The sequence below is a fragment of the Phaethon aethereus genome (genome assembly GCF_964289735.1).
Source record: "Phaethon aethereus genome assembly, chromosome: 3".
Taxonomy (NCBI): Eukaryota; Metazoa; Chordata; class Aves; order Phaethontiformes; family Phaethontidae; genus Phaethon; species Phaethon aethereus.
In genome coordinates this window covers 124,141,004-124,154,402 of record NC_138576.1, presented here as the reverse complement: position 1 = coordinate 124,154,402, position 13,399 = coordinate 124,141,004, and the positions used below count along the sequence as shown (strand labels likewise).

General features: G+C 44.3%; 1 protein-coding gene across 1 annotated transcript in view; it reads right to left on the bottom strand.

Annotated features, from left to right (window-relative positions):
- PAK5 (p21 (RAC1) activated kinase 5) overlaps positions 1-12,814 on the bottom strand; it is a gene marked incomplete at its 3' end in the record, with an annotated part of 39,702 nt that extends 26,888 nt beyond the window's left edge. Inside the window, exon 1 of the mRNA XM_081997325.1 lies at positions 12,600-12,814. Coding sequence (XP_081853451.1) covers positions 12,600-12,803 — 204 coding nt within the window. The 5' untranslated portion in view covers positions 12,804-12,814. The remainder of the gene's footprint in view (positions 1-12,599) is intronic.
- Between the last annotated feature and the right edge of the window lie 585 nt (positions 12,815-13,399).

The following is a 13,399-nucleotide window of genomic DNA, read 5'->3' as shown; positions in this document are numbered from 1 at the left end:
TGAAGCCCTCTCTGCTGTCACAAGACAATCATCATCAACCTTGACGCTGTGTCTGACAGTTGTCCTTACACCTAATATTTGCAGCCTAGACTGTTATTTTTCTGTGTTTTCATGTAGGGGAGGTGTGAGGAAAATAAAACCCGCTTTTCTAAACACAGGCATGAGAAATCACAAGAATTGCTCAAACACTCAACCACCACCTCCCCAGATACTTCAGCTTTGATAACCTACTGCTGCGCTTCGCAGGAGCCATGGGTCTCCCACATGGTGCTAATGCTAAGACACCCACTGAAACTGCTTCTATGGCACAGAGTCAGTATTTTACATCTATATGTGATTAGCACTGGGAACTGGTGGCACAACATCATGTGAGTCTTCCCAGGGCTGATATGCATTAAAAAAAAAAAAGTCTTTCTACAACCAAGGTGCATGACACCATTGCAGATTTTATTCTAGGGGCCAGAAAGGCATTCGTGTGGGATTTTCATAGGGAGAAGAGCCCTGCAGTAAGCTGGGTGGTGTAAAAGACAGCACCCCATCATTTCAGTCTCACTCGCCACCCTGTACATTTATTGTAATGACCATCATGGTACAGGTGTACTGACTGCTGCCATGGAGAATGCAGTTTCTCAACCATCACCACCAAACAAAAAAGCCTGAAGAGAGGGACAGCCTGTAATTCGTGAAGTCACACCGCAGCATAAACCGCCTTTGTAGCTCAGATGACATTTCCCCGGATAAGGTACCTCTCATGCCCTAAACATGCCCATTAACAAATGCAAGGTTGATGGAGCATTAACCCAATTAATGATCCTGGTGCTTTTTTCCCTCAGTGAAAGATTTCTGGCTATGGTTGCACTGAGTTTTCTGAAACACTTAAGTAAATTCCAGCGTGATCAAATTTTATGCTAGGGAACTAATTGCCTTCATCTGACAGCTCTGGCAGTGGGGCACTTGCTTAAGAGGGCAGAGGCTCTTGGGTCACCCCACTGCGGTCGCAGTCATCTCCCTGCTTTTAATTAAAATGAGGATTTTGACATTCTGATAATTTAGAAGAAACAATTTAAACTATTACTTTTTGCTGTGATTTACCACAGCAAAGGAGGCTTTATATACTGCAGATACTTGAAGACAAAGTCAACATTTCTGTTTCGGAGCATACAGAGGCCAGTTCAAGAAGCTCCTTGTGCTCTGCACGCTGTGGTGCAGGGTTGTGAATTACCTTCCCACTTCATAAATCATCAGGCGAAGGCAGCGAGCGGAAGAAGATGCTCATGAGTGTCTCAGTCTCAAGTGCCATGCAGCTGGCATTTCGGGGATTGATGGGGCTCATCTCCCATGAGCCCAGCAAAGTGCTGCTCAGGGTCAAGATGGCCACTGCAATCGCGGCCCTGTGAACTTGGGATTAATACTCTGAAGAAGGGTGGGATGACGTGTGTGGTGCGCTGGCCACGCTGGCAGGGAAGGGACTGTCAAGGAACAGCAGGAGAAAACACTCTGCTGCTGGTGCTGTGCCGAAAATGCCTCAGTCCCATGGGCTTAAAAACAGTGAGAAAGTTTCAAGGTACTTCACTAAAGTTGTACTTTAGTGGCCTGGCCAATACACGTGTAAGGTGTGTTTTTTAATCTGATTGATGTCTCTGAGGATTATGGGCTCCATCTTCTGAAACCTCACTCTCTGATTTCAGAGAATTTAGGAATTTGTATTAGCAAAATAGAAATATAAAATAATTTCACATGCTTTTTAAATTGCAGTATTCTTTCTTCCAGTTAAGTATGCTAGTTTTCCTTTTCAAGGACAGCTATTAAATGGGAAGTGCAGCAATAGGAATGCCCTAAGCGGTACTAACTCCCACTGAGCAATTTTCACCTGCAAACATGGACATAGAGCAAAGAGTGCCCCTGCACAGAAATCTACCAGTTAGGTCAAATTTACAAGATGGGTGAGAAGAAAGACATATGGAATTTCCTGAGCTGATCTTTTAATTATTCACTCTTGTAAACGAGAAGTGCAAATCAAACACCTTCTTGATGGGAACAAACCGAGGCAAAAGATTTCTCCGCAGCAGAGCAACTTGCAGGGGCGATGCCCAGCACAGCACCACAATATCTCATTTACAAGAAACTGCTGAAACATTTCTAGGGTAATCTCAATTTGATTCGATTTGCTGGGCTGCGCTGCCGCCAAGTGCACTCTGTCCCCAGTGGCAGATTGGTCCTGACGCGCTTAATAAATTAATCTGCCCAACAAAATGCTGCTCCCTCCCCTTCCTCCAACCCCCCTGGACAGCAGAGAAAGTTGGGAGGAAGGAGAAGGGCCGTGCAGCTGCTGCTGACAAGAGAGAAATGGGGCTTCTCCCCCTGGCCTGGGGTGTAGGATGGGAGTCAGACCCATGTCCTGCCCCAGAACGTTTTCCCTGGGTGGTTCGTAAAAGCCGGCATGTTTAAATCAGTTTGCTATGCCTATATATCCCAATGCTCCTGGAAAGTGCTACTTTATCTGGAACCAAAAGTCTTAGCAGTAAGCATCTCCACTTGTGCTGTGCTTGGTGGGAATTCTTAAATGCAAACTATGACACAGATAGCAATGCTTTCACAGATACTGTTTTGTTCAGACTACAAAACTATAAAATTCAGTAAAATTCAATCTCTTGCTATTCTTTTAACTGTATGATCCTGATAGCCAACTAAGGCCTGTTGGATCTGGTCTTGGCAATTAAAAAGCAGAAATGCTCATCCTAACTACTTCTCTTCTGTTCACTTTTCTCTCTCCAAAGACCTGTATCTGAAATTCCCCTTTTTTTTTTTTCCTGGTCCACACTGTTCATCCCACAGACAACAGAAAAGGCATTTAAAGGTATCTGCAGGCAAGTCAACATTGTTCCCCAATAATACACAGCATTTGTCTAGTGTAATTGGATCCTGCATGAAGGGGAAGACAAGAAAGAACAGCAAAGCACTTTCAAATTCCTAGAGAACACCAAAGCCCAGATCTAATCATGCCAGAGCAGGAGACAAAACAAACACATTTACACCTGGAGCTTTGGGTCCACAGGTAAGTGAGCTGCTTGGCAACATTATTTTCCCCCTGATCCTCCTACTCTTTTTGAGCTGAACTCTGCTCAAAACCAGTGAGCTGACTATAACCAGTACAGTTTCTGTTCTGGACTACAATGGACCAAAACAAGTTCATTAGTAGACCTAGGAACAAATCTATCATGGAGATGTGCAGAACGTGTAGCTACTGAATGATTATTGTCATTGCATGGTTAAATAGAAATGGAAGTAGCAAATGCTGCCCAAGTGCTGGTGTGGAGTGGAAATGCCGCGTGACTAATTTTATATGGAAATCCCCTCCACAGACCTGTCACGACATGGGTTAAAACATTTACCTTGAACAAATGCCATCAGGATGCCCAAGCAGATTTCTCATTACTTCTACTGCCTGGGTTTGCTTTTGACATGCAGGGAGATGAACTTTCAGAGATTTCTTGCTGCCACCTTGTGTTTCCCACTGCCGGCCACCAACAAAACGAGCAGAAATTTTTCCAACATCAATGCAACTTTATATCTGAGGGACTTCAGCAGCACTACTGGAGATTCGGCCAGTCCACGGAAATAAAAACTCTCCCGAGGTGTTTTACTCCATCAGTTTTCTCAGCTGAGCCGAGTGAGAGCTCACTGGGCTATCTGACTGAAGCTTGGTAAAACACTTCCAGTCTTTCCACATGTTCACTGGGGAAAGCATTCACCGCTTCCACTTGGCTCTGGGGGATCACTGCCACGGTACAGAAACCAGAAGGACCCTACTGCCACAGCAGCCACCCCCAAGCACCACCTTCACCTGCCTGGTCCTTCACGGGCCCGAGCCCTGCTTCTGGTCCCAGAGATCTTATGGGTCAGTGCAGGGGAAGCTTAGGAGGCAAAAAGCTTGGCTAAGTGAATGAGAAGGAAACAACAGCCATGTTAGCAGCAATGGAGCCAGAGCCCTCCACCTCCAGGAGGAAAGCTGGGAGTGTGCCTCATTTATCAGGGCAGGCAAGCCAGCAAGAGGAGTTACTGGAACAGTTTCCTATAGATTTGTCTTCAGGGACTAACTTCCATGTTAAAAAAAGAATCTGATTATGAGCGTCCTTGCTCAGGATCTAATTCCTGACTTGTTTCAGGTTATAGAGCGCTACCTGGAGAGTGTTCCCAGACTGACATTCCCAGAGGAGACTAGATACAGTTTCTGAAACGCTGACACTGAGACTGTGCTCCTTTTATGCGCAGACCTACAGGTTAACATGGTTTTTTTGGGCTCTAAAACAGGCTAGCCTGCCTCAGAAGATGTAGACCACAAACTCTGAATTTACTTTCAATCTTTACTTAGTGTATTGCTAAAAGTTGTGCTCACCCGCACAAGCTCTCATTAATGGAACTAAAGGCTGCCCTTGCAAGATTTCTCCAATGCCATTACTTAAAATCACCATGCTGATGTAAAATGCATTTAAAAACATTCCTTTACTAATCATATTGGAGAAAACTACTTTTACCCACAGCAGCATGTAATCTATATTATGGTCTATTACTGCTGCAGGCCCAGGTAAAGTAAATACTTTCTTATGTGAGCAGACCAACTGAAATCAATGCCAACTGTTGCACAAACAAAGCTTACTCAGATGAAGGGTTTCTGAACAACATCCCTAGATCTCCACCTTGCAGGCAGCAAACGCCGACACTACTCCAAGGAAGAGCTCAATGAGGTTGGGTGTAGATGCAAGCCTGCCTCCAAGGGTCCACAGGAGCAGGGTACTGGTAGCACCAGCTACCAACGGGGACGTCAGGGACCTTTTAAATGAGAGCTACGACCAGCAGGTAACTGATAATCACCCCTCCAAGGCAGAGGGCACTTAAAGCCTTAGTGCAGTGCTGAACTTGTCTATACGGTCCAACGTGGACCACAGCATCGCTGCCCACACAGAACTATCTGCATTAGCTAGAGGGACCACCTCTGAAAACCACATTTCTGCAGGCATTACTCCTGGGTCATCTGAGCACTTTTAAAGGATAGAAATAAGATGGAATGTGAAAAACTTGTTTTGGCACTTAAAAGTATTTCTGCTGTATGCTAGGAGAGGTTTGGTTTTGTTTTTTTTTTTTTTTCCCCAGCAACCTCAGTGTTTCTCTAGAATGGCCAGGTCCCGCTTGTAAGCCTTGATGCTGGTGTCTACAGTTCAGGTACAGACAGACTCTCCAAACATACCTGGCTGAACTTGAGGGGTTTGTTAGGAGGGACAAACATCTTGGTCAGAAAAATTACGTGAATAGTTGATTTTCTGGTTCTTTGATTGAACTGAAAAACTGAGGAACATTTTGCATCAATCTGAGATGATAATGATGCTTTTTTTCTTCCCCAAATGAGGTTCTACAAAACCAATTTCAAGTCAGGCTGGATGAAGTGCTTCAATAGCATGAAATGCAATGGTATCAAAATGAAAGAGCTGCTGCTAAAAAGCCAATCAGGAGCTTTGCTGTTCAGAAAGCCAGAAACTCAAAACTATGAGGAGCTGAGAATGCATCAGTTAGAAGTCCCATAGGAAGAGGTGCTTCCAGAGAAGAGATGAGACAAGACTATTTCAGTTGGAAGGGACCTACAATGGTCATTTAGTCCAACTGCCTGACCGATTCAGGGCTGACCAAGTTAAAGCATTGTCCAAATGCCTCTTAAACACTGACAGGCTTGGCTTTGTGACTCTAGGTTGCCAGCGTGTCACTGTAGTAAAAACAATCCGTGCACCAGTTAATGTACCTCTGACAGAGACAAAGATCTATTACTGTCACTGAACATATGTAGATACGGGTATGGAGAAGACCTGAGGAGGGTGCAATGAAAGAAAAAACTAGTTTTTCACCTCACCTGACCTGCCCTGGTTCCATCAGTGGAGGGACAGGTAGCTCCCACCACAGTGGTGCCAGGAGACAAGTTGCTGTAACAGTCCTGATCTGGGCTGCTTACTACTGGGGCAGTAGCACTTCACATCCAAGGCTGCTTTATTTATGTAATATAGTAAATATGTAAAATATTACAATATTTTGACAGAAAACCCTGAAACAAACAACTTCTGATGTCCAAAATATATCCTCTTCCAGTTGACACTCTTTACAGCAATACTGCATTTTCTATAAAATAAACTACTCATCCGAAAAATTTCTTCCTATTCTTTTATTCAGGCATTTTCTCTCCTGTTGAACTCAACTTCACAGGCAGCAGCAATATTCTTCTAAAGGACTTAATGTAAAAACCTATCATTTTCTGACATCAGACAATCAGAAATAAACCAGAAAGTTTCCTCTGTGCAACATAGTATGTTATGAGAACATATTAACCTAGTGACATAAATTATAAAAAACTTCTAAACTGTGTACTTCTTGTATTTACTCGTACTGTGGCTGATTTTGATCTGTACAGTGATAGATTTCCTGCAAGGTTACACAAAATTGGCAACTTGGCTCATCTCACACCAAGCGAATGTTGCAGTAAGACACTTCCATGAACACTAGGTGGCATATTTGTATTATATCTGTACAGGGGGGTATGGAGATGAAGTAGTATTGTCACTTAAAAACGTGGTAAATCAAATAGCCCTCAAGAGAGAAGCATTACCCCTTTGAAAGAAAAGTTTCTACTTAAATATGTTGCAGCAGTTTCTTCTGGCACCATGTAGCATCAAACACGTTCCTATTTAATGATCAAAATAAATTGAAAGTGGGGCTGCCTTACAGGACAATTGCAAATCTGACTGTAATCACTTGCAGATGAAGATAATCACAGAAGCACTTAGGCTGGAAGGCACCTCTACAGGTCACCCAGACCAACCTCCTGCTCAGAGCTGGGCTAACATCAAAGTCCCGTCAGGCTGCTCAGAGCAATAGAGAGGGTGAAATTTGACGGACAAAGGCTGAGATCCTACAGTTCCTCTGGGCTGCTGTCCTGCTGCTCAACCACGCTGCTGGCAAAACATTTTTCTTTCACCCAGAATTTCCTATGCTGCAAGGTAGAGCTCTTGCTCTTTTTGGAGACGTCACCTCCACTTTCTCCCAGCTAAGTATGTGCCAGGGCCAGTGTGCAATTGCAAAGCGTGTAATTAGGAAACGTGAGTTATTAAGCATGACTTACAAGGAAGGCCCACGAGATGTCAGCAGCCTTCCAGGTTCTGTCCTGGCAAGAACAGTGCTGTGGGTCCACAGCATCCTGGTGGGATGGCAGCCAGCCTTCTTCAAGGAAGAACAACTTCAGACTGTCCCTTCTACAGAGGTACCCCAGGAGGAATAAGTAAAAAGGAACTACCAAGAAGAAGTAAAGATTTAGGAGGGCAAGGAAGAGAGGTCAGGACAACCACTGCTCTCTGTCCATCTGCCCCCAAGCAGCAGGCAAAGCCTTTGAGCAGCTATTTCTAAATCCCCCTTTTCCTGGTCAGGCATCTCCCGTGTGCAACTCCACGTGGGATGAGAGGGCTAGAGGTTATCTACCGAGAGGTGGACATTTCTGACCGCTCAAGCCCAGACGAGGATCCCTGCTCATCTCCACTCTTCGAGGTCTTTGGCCACTCAGCACTGCTGTGTGCAGCTCTGTGCAAGTGTTCAGTGTCCTCCATCTAAGCAAGGTAAGCACGTAAACATAGGAAAAAAAATGACAACTTAAACGAGGCTTGAATTTCATTGCCAGAAATACTTTAAGAGGCCAAATAGGACGGGGAAAAGAGATACCTGCTTTTCCTTCTGCCAACATGCATAACAGAAGGTTTGATTTTCATGTCAGAGCTATTAAAAGGCCCATGACCAAGTAACTCATTTTCTGATTTTTTTTTTCCCCTGTGTAGAAGAGAGGCTGAAATACAGCAGTAGAAGCTTAGAAAAGTTCTTAAAATTACAGTTAACTCACCAGGATTGGGGTCAAGGTTTAAGAGGGAGAAGTGAGAAAAACTAAAACTACTACGACAAAACATATAGACTAGACCATTGAAACATGAGGATGAAGAGAGAAAAGCCAATGACCCTGTGGCCTGTCCCCTACAGAAAGTCTCTGCCCTGCAACACCCACCCATTGCGAGACACCAGGTAAATGAACTGCCACAGGTTAATGGCACAATTAATCTGCACCTCAGCCCAGCTGTGGGGCATTCAACGGCATTTGGATGAAGTGATGGAAAGGACAATGTTTTCTCTACTTTTAAGGCAGCTCAACCCACATGGCACAGAAGAGGCTCCTTCCACTTTGCTGACAATACAGAATCTATGTCAAGCTGAGGATCTTGCTCTGCTTTTGCTGGCTGAACACTGACCCCTCTGCATCGCCAAGCTGCGCTAATGCTCATCTCCTCAGATACCATGAGGCAGCAAAAGCCCTCGCTCCCTTACATCCTGTGTTTCTGAAGGAAGAAAATGGGGGAGAAAATTCAGGAAACTTGAAATTCCACCACATGAGCATCGCTGGATTTACTGCAATGTGCTCAGGGGAGAAGGACATGTGGAGGTCCCAGCAGGAAGGCTTCAGTCCTCTTTATGTCTCTATATATTTGGCCACCAAGTACTCACAGCTACCTCCCCTCCTTACTCAAGCACAAGCCCACCACCATTTCATCCTCAAGTCAGGTACCTTGATCTTGCTGACAGTGTGGATGGGTCAGACTACCCAAAGTATCAACAAAAGCAAAGTGATGGAGGCTTCACACATGCACCAGCACAGATGACTGAAGAATAACCCCAGCATGTTTGGTTTTAAAAAAAAAAAAAAAAAAGGCATTTTTTCCTCCAGTAACTTGACAGAAGTGAGGATGCTTGTTGCTACACTGGGAAACATGACAAGGGATTTTAACAAGTCTTCAGTGCTGTCCTGCTCCCACTGACAGCAGCAAACATTCAAGCATCCTCGTGGAGCATCTTTACAAAGCCAATGCTGAGCTTTTTTGGCAAAAATACCCAAAATAAGGATTCTGGTGTTTGTGTTACTAGTATTTTGAGCAGACTGGAGAAATCATGAAGACTGAGTTTTGCTACCTAAGGACAACGCACTTGCTTAGTTATTGATTCTGAAGCTTTCCAAAAATCACGGATTGGCAACAAACTGAAGCCCCTGTGTAGCCTAACGGTGATGACAGGCCAGGCATATTGTGTGTTTAGAGCAAACATGCAAACCATGAGCTCCAGGTACACACGGAACAACTACAAAGTACTGAAGTAAGAGGACCGAGAGACTTCACGAAGCCTATTTTAAGTACAGGAAGACACAGACGGTTCACATTTTTCATGCAGACATGTTTCCAGTGGAAAATCAGCCTTTTTTCGAACGCCTCTGTCTCCACACCCCAAAGCTATGAATATCACTGTTGCTTTCTATTTCTCATGAAATTTTCTGCCGCATTTTACTGACTTGTGTTACCATCTGAAATACACAATACTCTGCTGATATCTGGGTCGCCCACACCGAGAAGGGGAATCCTATTATTGTCTCTCCGCGCACTTGAAATGAATGAATTTGTAGAGCCAGCTCAGGTTTGAATTCAAATGCTGATATTACTATGACAAGCTGCCACCACCCACGTGCAGAAGCGCTACAAGCCTTTCATCTCAGCCAACGCAGCGGCAGGGCAATGACATCCCCCAGGATATTTGAGAGCCGAGGGCACTGCCTCTTCATCATCACTGCTGCTACGCCTTTGAATATAGATGGAGCAGTGAGAATATTTATCATTTATTGTTTTTTCCCAGAGGGATACACTATGTACGATCAGATCCTATCTGCTTTGCAGACTGAGAAACACACACCACTAACCAGGAAAGCTGCAAAACCTACAAAAGTCAAGAAAAAGTCTTTCCCTTTCTCTGCTTCAGCTCTGGGTGAAGCCCAAAGCCAGCAAACACCAGTTCTGTCTCAAAAGCAAGAAATCATGCTCTTAAAGTCTACCTCTATGACCTGTGCTACTCTCCAGTCACAAAGGAGCACATGGTAGCCAGAACACATCTGCCTCACACCGTACGGGTAGTCACTATTGAAGTAATTAAACAGAGAATAAATTTAGTAGTGCAGAATAGCAGAGATACAGAGCTGCTATACGACCTGAAACCGTGGCACGAACTAACTCTGGCCAAACGCCTCAGCCTGACGAAATACTGTGACTCAGGACACAATTACAAACCTTCTTCTGCTACACCTCAGTGCATTCACCAGTGCGTTAATTAAACTGTCAACTGCTGGGTGGAGAAGTAGTAAACAATATTGAGATCTCGGAGCCTTTGGTTCCTATCGTCACAAACTGCAAGTGTATTTTAAATCTTCAGTTCTCACTGAAGTTATGAAATCCTCAGTGCCTAAATAACCTTTCAACAGAACTAGAGGTGCTGGTGTATGTGCACACATAAAAAATTTGTCTAAAATTATTATGCTGAACTACTTTAGCAACATTAATATTCTTAGTTTTAAAGTGGCCACAACTCAGTTTCTCTCCATAAGTTAAGTTATCTCAAAACAAGGCATGTTAATTCCTAATAAACATACAGTAAAATTATATCCTGCAATAGAGTCAAAAGCAAATCCTTAGATGACAGTCAATGCCTCTTAGTTGCTATTAAAACTAACCTGTTTTTTCTAGCACTATTATGGAGGCCCAATTCAATACACCATAACTGAGAGTTGGATAGGGGAAGTAACTGGAGGGTAAAGGCACAATTTCTTGAGCCCTTCAGTCTTAACCCCATTTTCTCCTCTAACTATACCTCCGGAGCAGTGGCATGCAATTAACTGCAATTTGGGTAATCTGCTTCCAAATTCACATCTTCCATCTATGCAGAAAAACCCTGCTGCAGGTCTCTCTGTAGATAAGCTTGTTTGTGCTCAGCCCCACAGCCACTACAGAGATGGAGACCAGGTTGCAGGTATCCTGTCCTTGTGACATGCATCCTGGGAAGATGTCATGGGATGCACGGCTGCACTGAGGACCACCATGGCCCAAGGCTACATGGGAAGAATGAGGTTGGCTTGGGAGCTGTATTTTGGCTCCCAGCCCTTTCCTAGCACAAGATGGTGTAGTTCAGAAGGGCATCCCTAGTATATGCACATATATAGACCCCCGATATATAGACTTACGTAGACCTATGATATACACTGACAGTGATTTTCTCCACTTCAGAATCCAGCAATTACTTATTTGAGGCTTGATCCTACACATCCTGCAGTGTGTATTGCTTCAGTGGGACTCTGCATGTGAACCAAGCTATGCATGTCTATTCACAGGCCGAGACCCAGAGTCATACTGCCTGTACAGTGCTGAGACAGCTAATACATTTTAAAACTTTTTAAGCTTATGGATTTACAACTCCAAAACTGCAGAAAAAGAGGTGGTATTGCTGCAAGACAGTAAACTGATTTCCCCCCCCCATTCTATAACATCTTTATGAATTCATGTCAAAACACCTAGGGATATTTTGGTGTTAAGAAGGGCTGTGGAACAAACTTGCTCTCCTTCCCTAGCAGGAAAAGGTTTGCCTGCTTTTTTCCTCATTATTCTGGGCCTCTATTATACAGTAAGATATTTTATTATGACAAAAAGTCAAGACTTTGGTTTTATCGCCCTTGTCCTGTAGCAACACCCAGCAGTCCTGATCATCAAGTGATTAGTGTCCTTCAGGAGCAAGTAGTAAATGTAAATTTAGCAAAGAGCACTTATCAAATATAAACACAGGGTCTGTACTCTCAGGATTATCTGATTTTTCCCTTACTGCAGAACAATCCACATGAAAATGAAATCCTAAATTTATTTTGCAGCTGCATGATGGCAAGATGTACAGGCCCATTAGGTTATAGGCTACCACCAGCAGACAAGTGCTTTTTACTGGGATGTTAGGATGTGCAGTCCCAGAAACACTGCTAAATCAAGGCAAGCTTGTCTACTGGAATCCTGAGCATTTAAGGATGGGTGGGGATCCCAGAGCTGTGCTGGTGCCCTGTCCAATGCTGCTCTACCTTCCAAGCCAAGTTTTTTTCCCCAGCTGTCCAGCCTGAACCTCCCAAGCCATAACCTGAGGCTGTTTCCCCTCATTTTACTGACCAGTAAGGAGCTCAGCTCCATCGCCTGTGTTACCCCCTCCAGGCACCAGCTGGTGACAATAAGTCCCTTCCCTGAGCTTCTCACCCAGCTGAACAAGCAACTTAATTTTTTTTTCTTTTGGTGTACTTTTCCCTCTCTCCCTTGCTCCAAACTGCCTTTGCCTAAAGCACCATTCTTAAATTAATTATCAAGGAGCTTTATGCTGCAAAGGAGCATTGTTTTAGGCCTCCACCAGGACTTGTGGCTTTTTCTTCTGCAGCCCAGGAGCATGATGGCACAGCCCCTGCAAGACCCATGACTCACACTCTTCTGGGACATGCATACAAGTTTAATACATATAGCACTTTTTCCTTGCAGCTCTACTATTAAATATTTGGATTTGCAGCTCTCTCTGTACTAGCACACTCCCCAGCCATGCCTGACTCCCAGAAAAGCCACTATTGGTATTTCTTCATTAAGGTTCCATGCAATCAAAGGTAGGTTAGGAAATTCAAAGGTGACTTTGCACGATACCTTCATAGGCGCGAGCTGGATGGGAGTGATGCATGAGGGATCCACCATAGGCTTTGGCCTGTTTGCCGTGTCCGCCAGCAAGCTGTGCCACTGCTGAGGTAGTCCGGTGAACTTCTGCTCCTGGTGGTCAAAGCCAGTGTGAACCCGATGCTCGAAGTTAGAGGGCCCAGAAATTTCAAGCCTTTTCTTCTTCTTCCCAAACATGGTGGAAAAATCTGGAGAAGTCATAGGAAAACGGGAAAGAAGAGAAAAGAAAAAAAAGAAATCTTTATGCTTTGTTGCAACCTACAGCCATTCTATCTACTGCACAGATAATTTGAGTAGATGTTATTAGCCAAATACCTACATGAATCTTTCTCCACACATACTGTCTTTGAGATCTATGCAAGGAAAACACTTATCTGACCTCCTCTCACAGGATCTGAGATTTTAAGGAATTATCCCAGTGTCTAATCTATACATGTTCATAACACCTTATGAAAAAAAGAAATGGCTCTATTCTCAGGAAAGAAAGCCTCAGGTCCTACTTTCTATGTCTCTCTACTGACCTGCTTGTGCTGCAAGACGCATCCCGGGGGAAAGCTCAGAGCCCCGCGCTCTCCCAGCTGCGGCTTTGCATACAGCTTTGCTCAGAGGACAGCACATGGTGTAAGAGGCAAGCTGTGCCCCAACACACCATGAGAACAAATGCACACACAGCTTTACACCTTAAATCTATACATCAGATCTTAGAAAAAAGACAACCCGCCCCAGCTGAGAGCCTGGCCCCACTATGTTCATACCTAGATCTCACCAGCAGC